This window comes from Pleuronectes platessa, chromosome 2 (genome assembly GCF_947347685.1).
Source record: "Pleuronectes platessa chromosome 2, fPlePla1.1, whole genome shotgun sequence".
Classification (NCBI taxonomy): domain Eukaryota; kingdom Metazoa; phylum Chordata; class Actinopteri; order Pleuronectiformes; family Pleuronectidae; genus Pleuronectes; species Pleuronectes platessa.
The window spans coordinates 9,845,014-9,859,441 of record NC_070627.1 but is presented as its reverse complement, the minus strand read 5'-3'; the positions used below and the strand labels follow the sequence as shown (position 1 = coordinate 9,859,441).

The 14,428-nt window shown below is 44.8% G+C and overlaps 1 protein-coding gene across 2 annotated transcripts in view; it reads right to left on the bottom strand.

Annotated features, from left to right (window-relative positions):
* The window catches only part of kif5ab (kinesin family member 5A, b), a 65,388-nt gene that overhangs the window by 947 nt on the left and 50,013 nt on the right, over positions 1-14,428 (bottom strand). The window contains exons 16-26 of one of the 2 annotated variants that reach the window (XM_053410687.1): positions 13,981-14,169; positions 13,568-13,685; positions 11,853-11,919; positions 10,332-10,451; positions 9,429-9,530; positions 8,892-8,952; positions 8,710-8,781; positions 8,021-8,119; positions 5,817-6,033; positions 4,234-4,476; positions 3,192-3,278 (exon numbers count right to left, since the gene is read on the bottom strand). In XM_053410687.1, the coding sequence (XP_053266662.1) occupies positions 3,192-3,278; positions 4,234-4,476; positions 5,817-6,033; positions 8,021-8,119; positions 8,710-8,781; positions 8,892-8,952; positions 9,429-9,530; positions 10,332-10,451; positions 11,853-11,919; positions 13,568-13,685; positions 13,981-14,169 (1,375 nt within the window). Of the gene's footprint in view, positions 1-3,191; positions 3,279-4,214; positions 4,477-5,816; positions 6,034-8,020; positions 8,120-8,709; positions 8,782-8,891; positions 8,953-9,428; positions 9,531-10,331; positions 10,452-11,852; positions 11,920-13,567; positions 13,686-13,980; positions 14,170-14,428 lie in introns of both variants that reach the window. The other variant, XM_053410695.1, reaches the window with a different exon arrangement.

Here is a 14,428-nt window from a genome sequence, read left to right as displayed (position 1 = left end):
TGTGTAAATGAGGGGGGGGGGGGGTTGGGGAGTGGGTTTATCACGGACTCATACCTGTGGGGTTCATTAAAAACAGGCAAAGACAATTAAGCTCCAACGACTTTGGAACAAGCAGCTGCTCAGTGTGTCCTCGAACGCAAACGACTGGATCTGGTGTTTGTCACCGCTTTCCAACACGGAGCATGTGGGCGCTTTATTGATCCGCCCTCATTAGTCAGAGCAAGGACATGAGGGAAATGTGTTTCTTCACTTCTCCCACATGGATGAGGTCAGTGAGAGATCGTTGATTTGTCAATGTCGTGGGTGGCATAAATTGAAGGGTGACATGGGAAAATTTACACGAGGAGATAAATACAGCTCATTTCACGCTCGGTGAACTTCTGATCTCTGCTGTGAGGTCATAATCTGTGTGCGACTTGCGGGAGAACACAGATCATTTTTACACTGAACAAGTGACAAACACTGTAATATCTCAGATGATCCTAGTCTCACCTCTACCACGATTGCACCTAACCACATGAATGGCAAAGAACCGCAGAAAGAAAGCTTCCTTTGCAAAGCACGGAACTCTTCACAATTACAGTCAGATCGATAGTGCAGCAGAACAGCACTTAAATGGAAAGTTGGGTCCCTGGGACGTCTCTATTTGTGGAGACATCGCTGTAAAAACCTAATAAACTGAATTATTTTGTGTCATGTGCTGAATCAACATCTTTCCTACTTCTGGTGCCGACTGAACTTCCCCAATCCTCAAAGACTTTCCATCTGACAGGGATTCATGCTGCAAAACATTCACTCAGCCTTTTATGTGACAACCAGACACATCAGTGGAGTTTGATTATGACTCAATCGCAGTGATGCCGGTAACGCGCTACTTAGTAACGCGTTACTCTAATCTGACCGCTTTTTTCAGTAACGAGTAATCTAACGCGTTACTATTTCCAAACCAGTAATAAGATTAAAGTTACTTGTCCAAGTCACCTTGCGTTACTATTTCGGTATTTGTGGTTAGCCAGCTGGGCACGTCCTGCGGCTGGGGGAGCAGTCGCCCCGTCGCCCTCCTCACCACGCCGCCGGAGGCTCGGCGTGCGGCACTCCTCGACGTTTTTTTAGGGGGGGAGGTGCTCGTCCGCGGTGCGGGGGCTTTCCTTATAGTATGCCGCGGGGCGGTGTCCGTCGGCGCTGCGGAAGGCGGGGACCGGTTGGAGGGGACCGGGTACGGCGGTCGGCGACAGCGACTCTGGACGTGTGTCGGGCTTTTCTCGCGGATCACCTCAGCTACAGCGCCCGTTAGGGGAACCCTCCGTTCGCGCGGGGGGGGCCTCCGGCGGTGTCTAATAAAGTTAGTGTTGGCCAAACCGGTTGTCATTTTTATGTTGAGGCGGCGGGGGTGTTGTCGGCAGCTGCTGAATGTAACTAATAAAGTAACTTGTAATCTAACTTAGTTACTTTTAAAATCAAGTAACTTGTAATCTAATTTAGTTACTTTTAAAATCAAGTAACTTGTAAAGTAACTAAGTTACTTTTTCAAAGTAACTATGGCAACACTGCTCAATCGCCAGCAAATGAAAAGCCAACGCTGCATGGATTTATTCATTATTATTCATGGAGGGAACTCCACTAAATTCAGGTTGGGTTTCATGAGTCTGCTGCTATCAAGGGAGCTCATGCTTGACCTCCTGCTTTAAGGCTGCAGAGTTTAATCTCACCGGTGGAGAAATGACCAAAGAGGAAGGAATATGGATACAGAGGTAACCGCCTTTGAGTTTTTCACTTTCCCTCAAGCTCCTATTGAAATTCATGCAACAAAGTAGTTTGACTCCATTGGACATTAAAGAAAATTGTATAAGGAGTCAAAAAAGTGTCCAATTTGGGAAAAAGTACCCAAAAAAACTGTGTGCAGGAAATGGTTGTATCCACATTCCTTTTCTATTTGCAGCAGAGAGCCAAAGCTGCTGCCTCATCACGTTGTCTGCTTGTGATGAAACTGTTACTTTTTGTTACATGGAAACGTGCTGACATCGTGTGGTTTCACCTGAGAGTTGTGTGACAGGAGCAAAGATAATGGGCATACCTAAAGAAAACTAAATATAACACATAATTCAAATAACTTTGGAAGTGTTTAGAAAATATATAGTTCTTGTTTTATATATTTAAAAATCTTTTGGACCGGTGTGTTGCGAGTTTAATCGGCCTAGTTTGATGAAAGAAATTTGATTTAAAACACAATTTTTGTATTTACTTCAGCTCTTAGCTTAAACGTTATGCATTTGAAAATATACATATCATATAATATATCACAGAATGCAAAAAACAAATGTAGGCACTGGCGGAATATTTCTATTGCAGAGTTCTAGCTCTAGCTTTTGTGGTAACAATTCCTCAGATAACTGCCAGTGTTGAGTTTGTTTTAGGAAACAGACAAATGGGCGTGTCTTCTCTCCCCTGTCGGCTTGATGAGCGTCGTGGGAAACAAACGTGCCGCCCTGAATCATATTTAATACCAGGCTGGTGATGTTGCTGCAGATTGAAATATTGGCTCGGACCCTGCGTTGGACTTTTATTGATATTCCCGGAGAATCAAAGAGGTGCGGTGTTGTTACACAACTCTACAACTGTCATAGTTTGGGCAGAGGCAGAGGCGGGCACTGAGCCTGTCTGCCTGGCTACTTGTCTGTCTGGCTGAGTAATGACACTGCAGGCCTAATCTATCTCCAGAGTCTGGAGCTGATGAGACACACACACAGACACACACACACACACACACACACACACACACACACACACACACACACACACACACACACACACACACACACACACACACACAGAAGCCTTGAACAGCAGCTGTATTCCATAGAGATCTGAGCGTTTGTAGAATTTTAATGCATGGCCATCTCCCGTTAATCTATGGACACTTTATCCAATTCACCGGTGGCTCAGAAAAACACTTACACGTCTTTTGCACAGAGATGAGTGGAGGTGTTAAGAAAAGAAAAACAACAGCAGACAGAACTGTTGTGATGGCGGCAGGAGAATCACGGGGGGAACCCAGTTTAACAACCAGTTACATTAAACAACATTCACACAGAATGGCTGGTTTGATGGAATAATGGAAATCACAGAGAAACGAGTGGATTCACCCGCTGATTGTAATCACAACATCTCTCCCTGTTTCAACAGACACTCACCGTTTTCTGAGTCGAGCATCTCTGCTGTGTTGTTGGCAGCTTGGCTCGTGGCTTCAGCTGGAAGTCTGCAAACAGCACAAACCAGTGCTCCTGTCAGTGTGGCTGCAAGAGCTCTGGTTCAAAAACTCAATGGTTTTACATTAAACTAAATAAGTTTGTGATTTAAAAAAGTGAAAACAAAATAGGGGATAAGGTTAGAATAGATTATAGAACAAGTTGAATGATTAAGGTCTTCGAAGGAAGGACATTATAATGCAGGACACAGTTTATTTGTAGGCATGTAGACGTTGATAGAATAAACTCAAGTTCTTTCTTGATCCTAGAAATAATAGTTTGACAAATTAGTCTTTACTTTTTAGCGCCTGTAGCTTCAGCTTTCCCCTGCACTGTTTCATTAGATGAATTCTCTTATGTTCAGGAGCAGGTTTCACGCCTCAGCCACTCCTCTGATCTCCTGTCAATACACTGTGTCCTGCATTAAAATGTCCTGCACGTCTCATTCTAAGTCCTGGCCGGAGGGCTCCTAATAAGCACAGTTGGACTGATGCCTGAAGCAGATCCCCCCCCCCACACACACACACACTGACTCTCCCTCGGCCCGATCGCCGGTACATCATCCCAGACCAATCAGACACAACCTCATCTCAATCCTTTCCCTCTACGTCCATTAATCCTCCTCAACATCCAATAAATCAATAACCATTCAAAGCTTTGCATAATGTTGTGGCTTGGAGATGGATATTTGTCTTGGAAGACTGCGGTTGAAAGCCTTGGAAAAAGTAAATAACTTAAATCTTGTAAGAATTTTGTCAAACCAGTATCCTCGAGCTCAACATTTTTTTGCCAGTAGACCTTTTAAAAAGCTTGAGTAAACTTTTTAAAAGGTCTACTGGCAAACTTACTTAATAATTTTTCCAATCAAGAAAGTGGGGGTGTGACTGAAAGCAAGAAGACCAGCCAGTAAGTGAACCTTTAATCACGATGTACCCCTGAACTCTGCCACGTGAAGCTGTGTCTACTCACGTGTTGTTCTGGGCGTCGCTGTCGTGTGCCTCGTTGTTCCGGGGCTCGGGCTGTTTGCCGGGGCTGTTCCTGTTGGAGTCGGCCTCTGGTAGCCGGGCCTCGCTCTTTGGCGTTGCAGGAGCAGCAGACTCCGCTGCCTGGTGGTTGTTGCTGTTGTGGAAAACGGCGTTGCAGAAGGCGGCGGGGTGTTCGCTGTAGCCTCGGATGAAGACGGGGTTGCTGGGAGAGCAGAGAGGGTAGTGGCCCGGACGCACCGGCTTGGCTGTAAACATCAACAGAGGATTGATCGATCCATTGATCCAGAAAAGACAAACACATCATGTTTGTCTATCTAATGCTTGTCCAACTGTGGGCATTAAACAACACAACATGTTTGTGTAATACTGAGAACATGTTAACAAACAGCAGAACGTCACAGGAGCTTTGGAATGATCCTGAAACAAATGAGTCTATAAATACTCTCTAGATCAATAGCTCATTTTCTCACAACAGCCGGCGTGTCTCATTTATTTCAAAGAATTCATATATTCGTGTGAGAGTAATTATCTTCGGCTGAACCAGTGAAAAATTGATTACACTGCTTCTCTAATCAACTGTTTATCCCTCAAAAGAAACGTGCATATTGTGTAAATCCTCACGTGCGAAATATTCCAACCAACTGTCATAAATGTTTAATTCTCAGAATCTGGGGCGCCCTGGGGAATTCGTTTAGTTTCCGGTGCTGAATATGAAACACGATTGGTGCGTAGAGCTCCATCAGACAGCAGCTCACTCATGCAGGGGCTGAAATGACGGCCGAGGGGAGGAAGTAAATTTTCAGAGCAGCGACTGGAGGGAGGAAAATCCAACAATGGATGCTGCCTGTGAGCAGTCCCAACGGAGACATGAGGCGGATGACTGCTCCCCCCCCCCCCCCCCCCACACACACACACAGTGCAATGCAAGGCCCAACCCTCAGATGTCAAGTAGAGGGAATGTTAATGCCAGATACACACAGCAGTTCACATGCGGAACCGAACACGTGACGGAGAGGATTTGAGAGGATTAACGTTTTTCATTTCTTGAACTTCATTTGAAATAACGGCTCCTACACTAACTGATATGTATGGTCACATGTTCAGAGGACTCCAGTTCCTCCGGCAGGCGCCTGAGACTGGGGCTGGTTCAAGAAACGTGATCAAATTTGGACGATGAGTCAGAGCTTTGTGAGGCCGCCGAGCTGCACAGGATAAACTGATGTGATGATTGCACTTGTGCGAGTGAGAAAAACCGAAGGGGGTTGTAGAAGTGACTCGTGTGTGTGTGTGTGTGTGTGTGTGTGTGTTTGTGTGTCTGTGTGTGATCCAATTGCGGACTGAGTTGTGAGGATTACAAAAAAACAATCGATGTCCTCAACAGCCGTGTGGGAATAACTCTGGAATAATATCCACAGATCAGATTTTAATGGATTGATGCAATGGATCACTGCCCACCTGGAGATTAGAAGATACTTATCATGATCTGATTACATAGATTCTACTGAAACCACACATATAGCGGCTCGTTGTGGCTGCCCAGTCGTTTTAAAAAGGGGGCGAAATCTGCCGATGGTGTTTGTGTTACCGATCTGTGCAGCATGGGGCCGGCGGAAGGGATTGCGGGCCCTCATGACGTCTTTGATCCGCTCCACCTCCTGCTGGTAGCGGCAGCGGTCCTGCATGGCGCCCTCCTTCGCCTCCTTCAGCGCCCCCTCCAGCGCCTTGACTCGCTCGGCTGTAGACCGAAGACGCTTCTCCAGTTTCGGAAGCTCACAGCGAAGGTCTGAGTTGTCACGCACCAGCTGCAACACACACAACAACAACAACGTGTTAAGTATTGATGGGATTTCCGCGAGCTCTCTGAAGTGAGGCACATCATGTGACTCAGGAGTAAGAGCCGACTCCCAAACAGCTTTTATAATACACTCTCAAATTTAGCAATATTACGACCTGTGATTGCTGTGTGCACACTCAAATTATTTGGAGGTGACTAGAATTATTTTCTGTTTCTGTCAGCCATTTAGTCAGGTTGAGTGAAACAGCATATCCACGCAAATCAGTGGAAAACTCTTTTAATTTGGACGTTTCTGGTCAGGGAGCCTGTTCGAGGCATGGAGCAGCCAGTTAGTCGGGTCCCGCTGCCAGTGTCTGTTGGCAGCAGATATCGGAACCACACTTCCCATAAGCCTTGTGGAGCCGTCACCAAGCCTTCACCAGGCCTTCAAAATTATACTCTCTCTCTATCATTTAATTTAGGCAGATGTTCGAAAACATTTTTGAGAAATGCACGTCAGATCTGCCCATTACCTTAAAATTTGTTTTTTTTCTCCAGATGTTCACATTCAGGGGCAGGCTGACGGAGCCAAATCCACAAATATTCAGGAATGTAAAAGATTAAAAAGGTATTGTTGAGATCTGTCTGGGATGACCAGCAAATCGCTGCCATTTTCATACTTAAAATTGAAGGTGACTTTGTTCCAGTGAATGCACACATCTCTTTCTGAATACCAGTATTCAAATAATAGTCCGATCATTTCCGAGGACAAAAAGTATACTTTAGTGAAAATACTTGTTCATGACTTTTGTGCAGATTCATGGATTTTACATTGGTGCAAACATCATGTTTCCTATAAGAGGGAAAAAGGCAAATTTGAAAAATCCATGGCTGAGCACCACGGAGCCTTCTGCTGCGTGATCATGCAAACTCATCTGTCCCCTGCAGAGAGGCTGAGGTTTCAGCAAAGTTATTTAACAGGAAAGCAGACAGAGGACTCAGGGATTCAATAGATCCACCTGAGGCTTGGCAGCACCACTTTATTGATTGGTAGTGAGGAACTTCAAGAGAGAATGGAGGAAAAATTCAGATGGGAAGTAAGTGATATTACAAAAAAGGTCAAGACATGTGTGTGCGGGTGGACGGATGGACAGATGGTATGTGTTTGCAGGGGCACTGTCAGCTGCCTGTCTTTTTGGAGCCTTATCACTTTCCTCTGGTAGTTTGCTGATTCATGGCCATGTCTCTCGTCTTCTATTCCCACAGTATCAGCAGGTGGTAGATGGGATGGGGTTCTCCCAGCAGCCACTTATAGGATTGGTTCTCTGCCTGACAAACTGCTGCAGTGGAGCCCGAGAGAGAGAGAGAGAGAGTGTTTGTGTGTGTGTGTGTGTGTGTGTGTGTGTGTGTGTGTGTGTGTGTGTGTGTGTGTGTTTGTGTGCCAGAACCTTTAGCACATCAACACTTGCTGTAGTCCATTTAGTAATATTCAAGAAGGATGTGAGGTGTGTGTACGGTTATGTCTCATCCGAGCTCAAGGTTTGTGTGTTTCAGCTGGAGGGAAAAGACTGCGGATGCTCGTGTGCACCTGAATAACGATGAACTCATTTGTGTTTATCAAATCTGAGTAACAGTTTTATGCCGTGTGGTTTCCTTCCCCGGGAGGCAGCGTCCTCACCTTGGTTTAACACCTTCTGATGCTCTGTTTTCAAGGAGACTTTCATGCTAAGCTGCTGCATAAAATGAAGGATAGTGCTAATGTTCCCTTGGCCCATTGGAGAAGCACAGAAAGTGTCCAATGCCCTGTATTTTATTCAGACTCGCTCCTTTTGTCCTTTTCTCATATTCTTCTCAGATAAGACATCTCTGCCTCGCTGCACAGTGAGAATTAAGCTTCCAGGCTGTGGGAAATCAGATAATAGTTCCACATCCAGAGGTGGGGGACAGGCAGAGTGTTCATTTTTTTGGTCTCTGTCTCTATAATTTATAATCTGAAATCAGCGGCTTGTCGTTACCTGTTTGTGAACTTTTGTAAGCTGGTCCAGGTTGTTTTCAAGAAAGGAAATCTTCTGTTTCTGGGTGATGTATCCCCCATCAGGCCCTATCCCTGCGCTCTGTCAACAGACACAGCAGAGACATGAAAAGCTAGACATGCCGCATTGCAGTTGTGAATTTCCACCAATCAGTACAGTTTCAGCCTACATAAAAAAATAATCTGACTCAGCTAATGTAAATTTGACCTTTGACCTCTGAAATTGAATCAATTCATCGCATAGAACAGTGACAACTGGTCAAAAGTCTTTAAAATATCATATTCACAGGGTGAAAAGAGTTCGGTGAGGTCACAGTATCTTGACCTCTGAACTCTAATAAGGCCATCTTTTAGCCCAAGTGAATATTTGTGCCAGATGTAATGAAATTCCCTACAGGTGCTCATGATAAGTCACCTTTGACCTTTTAACCCAAAAAATCGAATCAGTTCCTCTTTGAATCCAAGTAATCGTTTCTACCAAATTTGAAAAGGTTCCCTCTAGCATGCTTGAGATATCATTTTCACAAGAAAGGATGCATGGACAGACAGACAACCTGAAAACTAGGGAACAGAGCAATGAAAACACAAATCATCTCAAAATGATCATCTGCACACAGTCACACGTTCTCAGGCTCCAGTGGTTCTATGTGGAGGAATAAAAGGTTGGCTTACTTTTCTCACCCGACTCGTGAGGTCTTGAACAAAGAGCTTGCGGAGGTTGTGCAGGCTGTGCAGCTCGCGGGCCTACAGTGCCAAGGAAAGGAAATGGTGCAGTTAAAGCAGTTAAAGAGCATTTAGTGGATCAGTGGCCTCCGAGGGAGCCCAGTCAATCGTGACGGCAAATAATGACTTACAACCGTCTCCTCCAGCCCTTTGAGGTCCTGCTTCGACTGCTCATGTCGCTCGTGGAGAAATCTATCGATAGACAGAGAGGTGGAAAATTCTTTACCCCAATAAAAACCACTTTCATCGGGTTAATCAACGAAAAGAGAACAAAGGCAGCATGTGCCCGGCTGCCATCTGATGCAATATGCTGCAAAGGTCAGGGCAGAATGAGGCCTGTTGGCTGCCAGCTGCTACCATGTTCCAAAACCTCATAATGGGATGCAGAGGCAGAGACAGAAAGAGAGAGATGCACAGAGCGGGTGAAGGGGTCGGCCTCCAGCTAATTTTAGCCACACTCTACGTATGAATGCATCCCTCCACACCGAGAAACGCCTGCTGTAAATAAAATATCAGAGCTGCCGGGCGAGAGGAGAGTAAATAGACAAAGGGAAGACGAGTGACAGAGGAGACATGTAAGTGGTGAATCGAAAGGGGCAGCTCCGCCCCCGGGCCTCCATATGGTGAAGTGTCTGAAAGCCGGCCAGGACGGTAAAGGAGAGACTCACGTCAGGTCCTCCAGCTGCCGGCTCTTGTGATGCTCTCGGCCCCTGAGACGTTCAAAGTCATCGTGCAGTTGCTCCAGCTCCAGCTGCAGCCGCTGGTTACAGCTAAAAAAAGAGAAGAAGATGAACTCAGTCACAGACTCACTGTATGTGAAATGCATGTGACAAAACTAAAGAGCTGCCCTTTAGGGTAGAGATGCATCAGGGCTTTTAAGACTATAGGCGACTTGGTTTTAGTTTTAATTAATGGTTTGATTGAATGTCGATTGATTTATTATATTGATACTTTTACTTTATTTAAGCCTATACTCATATTGATTCATCCATCCATCTACTTTCAAGCTGCCTTTCCAAATCCGGCTGTGCCAGCAGTACCGGCAGCACAGCCCCAAATGTCTATTCATTCAGAGATTCTCTGCAGCTGCTCTTTCACTTTCACCAAAAACTCCTTGGCCATCAGGGAAATGTGCTTCAGCCCCTACAGAGGCTCTGCCCTGCAGCCTTCACACTGCTTCTGAGGGTAGAATTGAATTTCAGATTTGAGCCAAGTACAATCTCTCTGCCTCTGGACACATACATGACCTGCATTGTATAGTACCACAACCTAGTCCTGTATATATATATATATATATATATGCATTTTTCTTTCATTCTTATTTTCTTTTATTTTTTTATTTCAATGTATTAACTCTTCATTGTACCCTCGCCACAATTGTAAATGAGGGTCTTATTCCTCAACGTGTTTTCCGAGGCTTAAATAAGTAATCAATCAATCAATCAATATCAACATGTTTTCTCCATGACATTTCATTTTATATTTAGGTGCATTTATCTGTGGTTTAAAATAATCTTGTGTGTATGCTCTTGTGCACCAGAGAAGGTGAGGAGTGATAATGAAGCACTGACTCCGTTAACTCGTCGATGATCTTCTGCTTCTCGTTGATCTCGTCTCTCAGGTGGCCAAGTTGTTTGCTCTGTGTTTCCCGGTGCGACTCCATCTGCTGCTCCAGAGCCCTCTGAGGGACACGGGCGACAAGAGGGGGCGAGGGACACACACGGTTCATATAAGGAGAGAGAGAGTGAACACCCAGAGGTGGGAATAAAAGTACACAAAAATGACAAGAGAGATGGAAATTACACACACCAGTGCACATGTAGACATGCAAAGCCACTAGGGCATTAAACACACACACGTACACAGATTGTGTCATTAAGAATGAAGCGAGACATGGCTAATGAAACTGGAGCCGTCGAACACACATAAATACACCACACACACACACGCACACACACAGACATGAAAAACACACTGTGAAAAATGTGCACAAATAGAAGCAGATGTACAGGAGCAGCTGGAAACTGCTTGTGTTGCTTATTTTATGACTATAAAAGCAAATTCCAAGGACCCCAGACCTCCAGGGTTATTCTGTTATTTGGAATTTAGACTTTTGAAATACAAATGAAGGTCTAATTCCCTAAATATCTTTGATTTCAGAGTTCTCGTGTGGTGCATTTTTCTTAATTCAATTTAATCTATAAACTAAGTGACACAAAGTCAGCCCATGGCCAAGCCAAACATTTGCTGTTTCCAGTATCACAAGTGAGAGGATTTACTGCTTCTCTCCATTTTTATGATTTTTAAATTGAATAACTGTGGAGTTCAGACTTTTCAATTGAAGGTTAGGCTTTAGTAAAAAATTAAAAGTATAACCTTTCTTTCATGTTGTCTTAGCTTAGCATGAAGACAGCTAACCTGGTTCTGGCATAAGGTACCAAATCTTTCTTGTAGTGCTTCTGTAGCTCATTGTTACCACCTTATATCTTGCTTGACCCATTGTGGCATTAAAGAACTGGACAAACGTGCAATTTTTCCAGATGTCTGCTCTCATAGCTCAGTGGAGTCTTTCTCCTGTTTGGCCATTGGCATCATGCCTGTCTGACACTTCCTCTTGACGAGCCGGCTGACGTCCTGCTGCCTCCCCCGACACATGAAGGGCATGAATAATTTAATCATGAGGCTATTTCAGACTTTCCAGCTTTTATTGGTCCAAATGACTCAATTGCAGATAGTAAAATAAATCTTTACATGAAAGTCAATCATGCTCCAGTTCCCCCCCCCCCCACTGGGCCACTGGCTGTCGCTTTATATTTTTTGTCCAAACAGGAAAACGGACTGGATTTCTTATCTTTTCTTATTAATACGTCTTTTTTCCTCAAATGTCAGATTGTCCCTTTACAGCCCTGCAGTAATCTACATGCAGTAACACTGGCGCTGATGCACCCATGCAGCAGCGGCACAGACGCAGCACACTGACACTTAAGAGCCATAACAGATGCACATCCACACATGCACGTCCGCAGTCAGCCGAGTGCCGAGGCACCATGAAAAGGTGACTACACCAGGTTGCTCTCGCTGTAGTCATGGCTACCTTTATATCGCTGCAGTCCAGGACAGACGTCGGGTTCTTGCCATCGGTCATCTGTGACACGCTCTCTGAAACACACATGTAGGAGAGGGGATGAGAGGTCGATGGTAAGAGAGAGAAGAAGGAAAAAAGGGGGAGGAAGAAGATGGGAAGATAAAAGCGAGGAGCCCACTGATGTAGATGGAAGAGGTGACAGCGACCTGACATTGACGGCACACGCTCGGTGCTCCCGGCGAGGTCAGCGTGGCCCTCGTCATGCCTCGAGTGTGATATGATCTATTATCACAGGTGACAGCTACTGCATCACGATGATCTGATCTGTTGTTTGCTCACTGTTGTTCCTGTTTGTCTGCTGATGAAATTACGAGCGCGCCTAACGTGACCCGCAGCACATTGTATTTATCTACTTCTGTAATAACTGGAGGAGTGCCTGCCGCAGCTTTGGAGTGGGGATGGAATTGATTTACCTGCCCTGAAATCCACGGGTTATTTATCGCAGCTCGGTTGCTCTCCTCTGGGAGGAATGACTTCCATCGCCTTTAGCTCGATTTGCCTTTGGCCTGAATTGTGTCAGTGCCCTGGGGAACAGTCTGCGGTCAGCTGAACCCTGCACTAATTTCAAATGAACCATTATTGCTGGTGCTGTTAAATGCTCTGGAGCCTGAACTGTTCATTAGCATTTACCCATTTTTTCTGGCACCGGCTGAAACTCAAACACATTAATGCCAATAAAACCGCTCTGAGCTGGGAAGCGGCTCCTCCCAGTTCCCCTCAGCATCCTGGAGTTAAGACAGATTTGTTGTCTGTTTAGATTTCCTTTTGTTTAGACGTGATTTTGTTTGACCGTGTCGGAACATTAACATTAAATGTGACTTTTGCATCTCAAGTCAGCATTTCAGCTAAATTTACAATGTAGATTAGAGTTTGCAGCGTCCTTCACTGTGCAGTGGGTAAGAAAAGTCCTGCAATGTTTGGCAGAGCATCATTTAAGATTTAAAACCTGTCAGCAAAATGTCATATTATCAGTTGGAAGACTTTGCTGGTTTAAAGGTCTGATCTCCTTGAATTTATATTTAGTTGACAGTTTTATTGTTCATCCGACTTGTTCCTGAAGCTTGGTATTTCGACATTAGAGTCTTCTCAAATTTCTCTAAGTTTGGTATTTCCATAGATAAAATATCTCAAACACTTTTATTACAAATGCAGTACTTATTTCATACATACTGAACTGGCCATGTGTGCAATATTGATCTCTGAACTACATGATTGGCAGGATTTCACCCAAAAACTTTTACATAAGTTGGTAGTTTATCTTCTTAGTCACAGTAATGCTCTGTGAATGGTCAAATGTTCCACCACTTGGGTACAGAGAGAAATATCTAACAAATTTTAATGGAATCTCATGAAATATGAAATATATTCACGATGCCAAGTGTTTGAATGCTGATGATTCTGACTCTATCCAGAAATTCCACCAGCAGGTTGAAAATTTCATTTTTCCAATGAGATATCTCAAACTCTGCTCGATTGGTTTGAAGTACTATTCATACAGACATTCGTGGTTCCCTGATGATAAAGGACTTTTTCCTTTAGCACCACTAAGACGTTGATGTCTGTGTTCCTCTGAGGATTTTGAAGTTTGACTGGCTCCACATTGTGAGGGAGCTACGACCTGCTACTACAACTCTTCCACAGTAACACGTGGGTCTACTTCACCTTGAGCTTGGACTTTGGCCAGCTCCTCGCTCAGAGAGTCGTAGCTGTCCTCCAGCTGCCTCTTCTTCAGCTCCACGTTCTGCATGTACTCTGTTAGAGAGCGGATCTTTGCCCCATGCTGAAAGTCAAAAACATTGTTATAGATGCAGGAAGGATACTAATGAGCAAAGGTCCGCTACCCACCTCTACACCGAGGATAAGGTGCTTTTCCCTCGTCGATATATCGTTTACACCGAGGATTTATGATCCCTATTCATGAGGAAACTTCATTTACAAGGGAGAGTCAAATTAACACCACGAAGGCCTCAGGCAATCACATTAACGTATAGAATGCAAAACCCACAGTACTTTCAAAATCTGAGTAAGAAGCTTCTGATGCCAAAATGTTCAGCTTCTCCAGTTCTTATTTTCACCTGTGAAATGAGGAGGTGACACGAGGACAGCTCTCTTCCTGTCTCCTCCATCTTGCGGTGACAATCCATCTGAAGGTTCTCCAGGTGGCGGCAGCGCTTCACCATGGACTTCACCTCGGACTTTATCTTGCTGATGTAGAGGCGAGCCACGGTGAACTCCTCTTCGATCACGCCGGTGAGCTCCATTGGCTGGGGATGAAAGAGTGGTGGGGGGGGGGTCGAAAGAGAAGGAGACGTGTTTGGTTATGATTTAAAGACAGCAGGGGGGCTGAAGAGGCGGGGGGGGGGGGGGGGGGGGGCATTTCACGAGCACTCTCTCAGGCACTTTGCATTAGCTTGACATTGTCATTTAGCAGGTGCTTTGAAATGAACTTACACATCAGAATCTATCCAATCCATCCTTATAGATGATCGTGATATGCTTATAAACCAACTTCATGTGTCATAT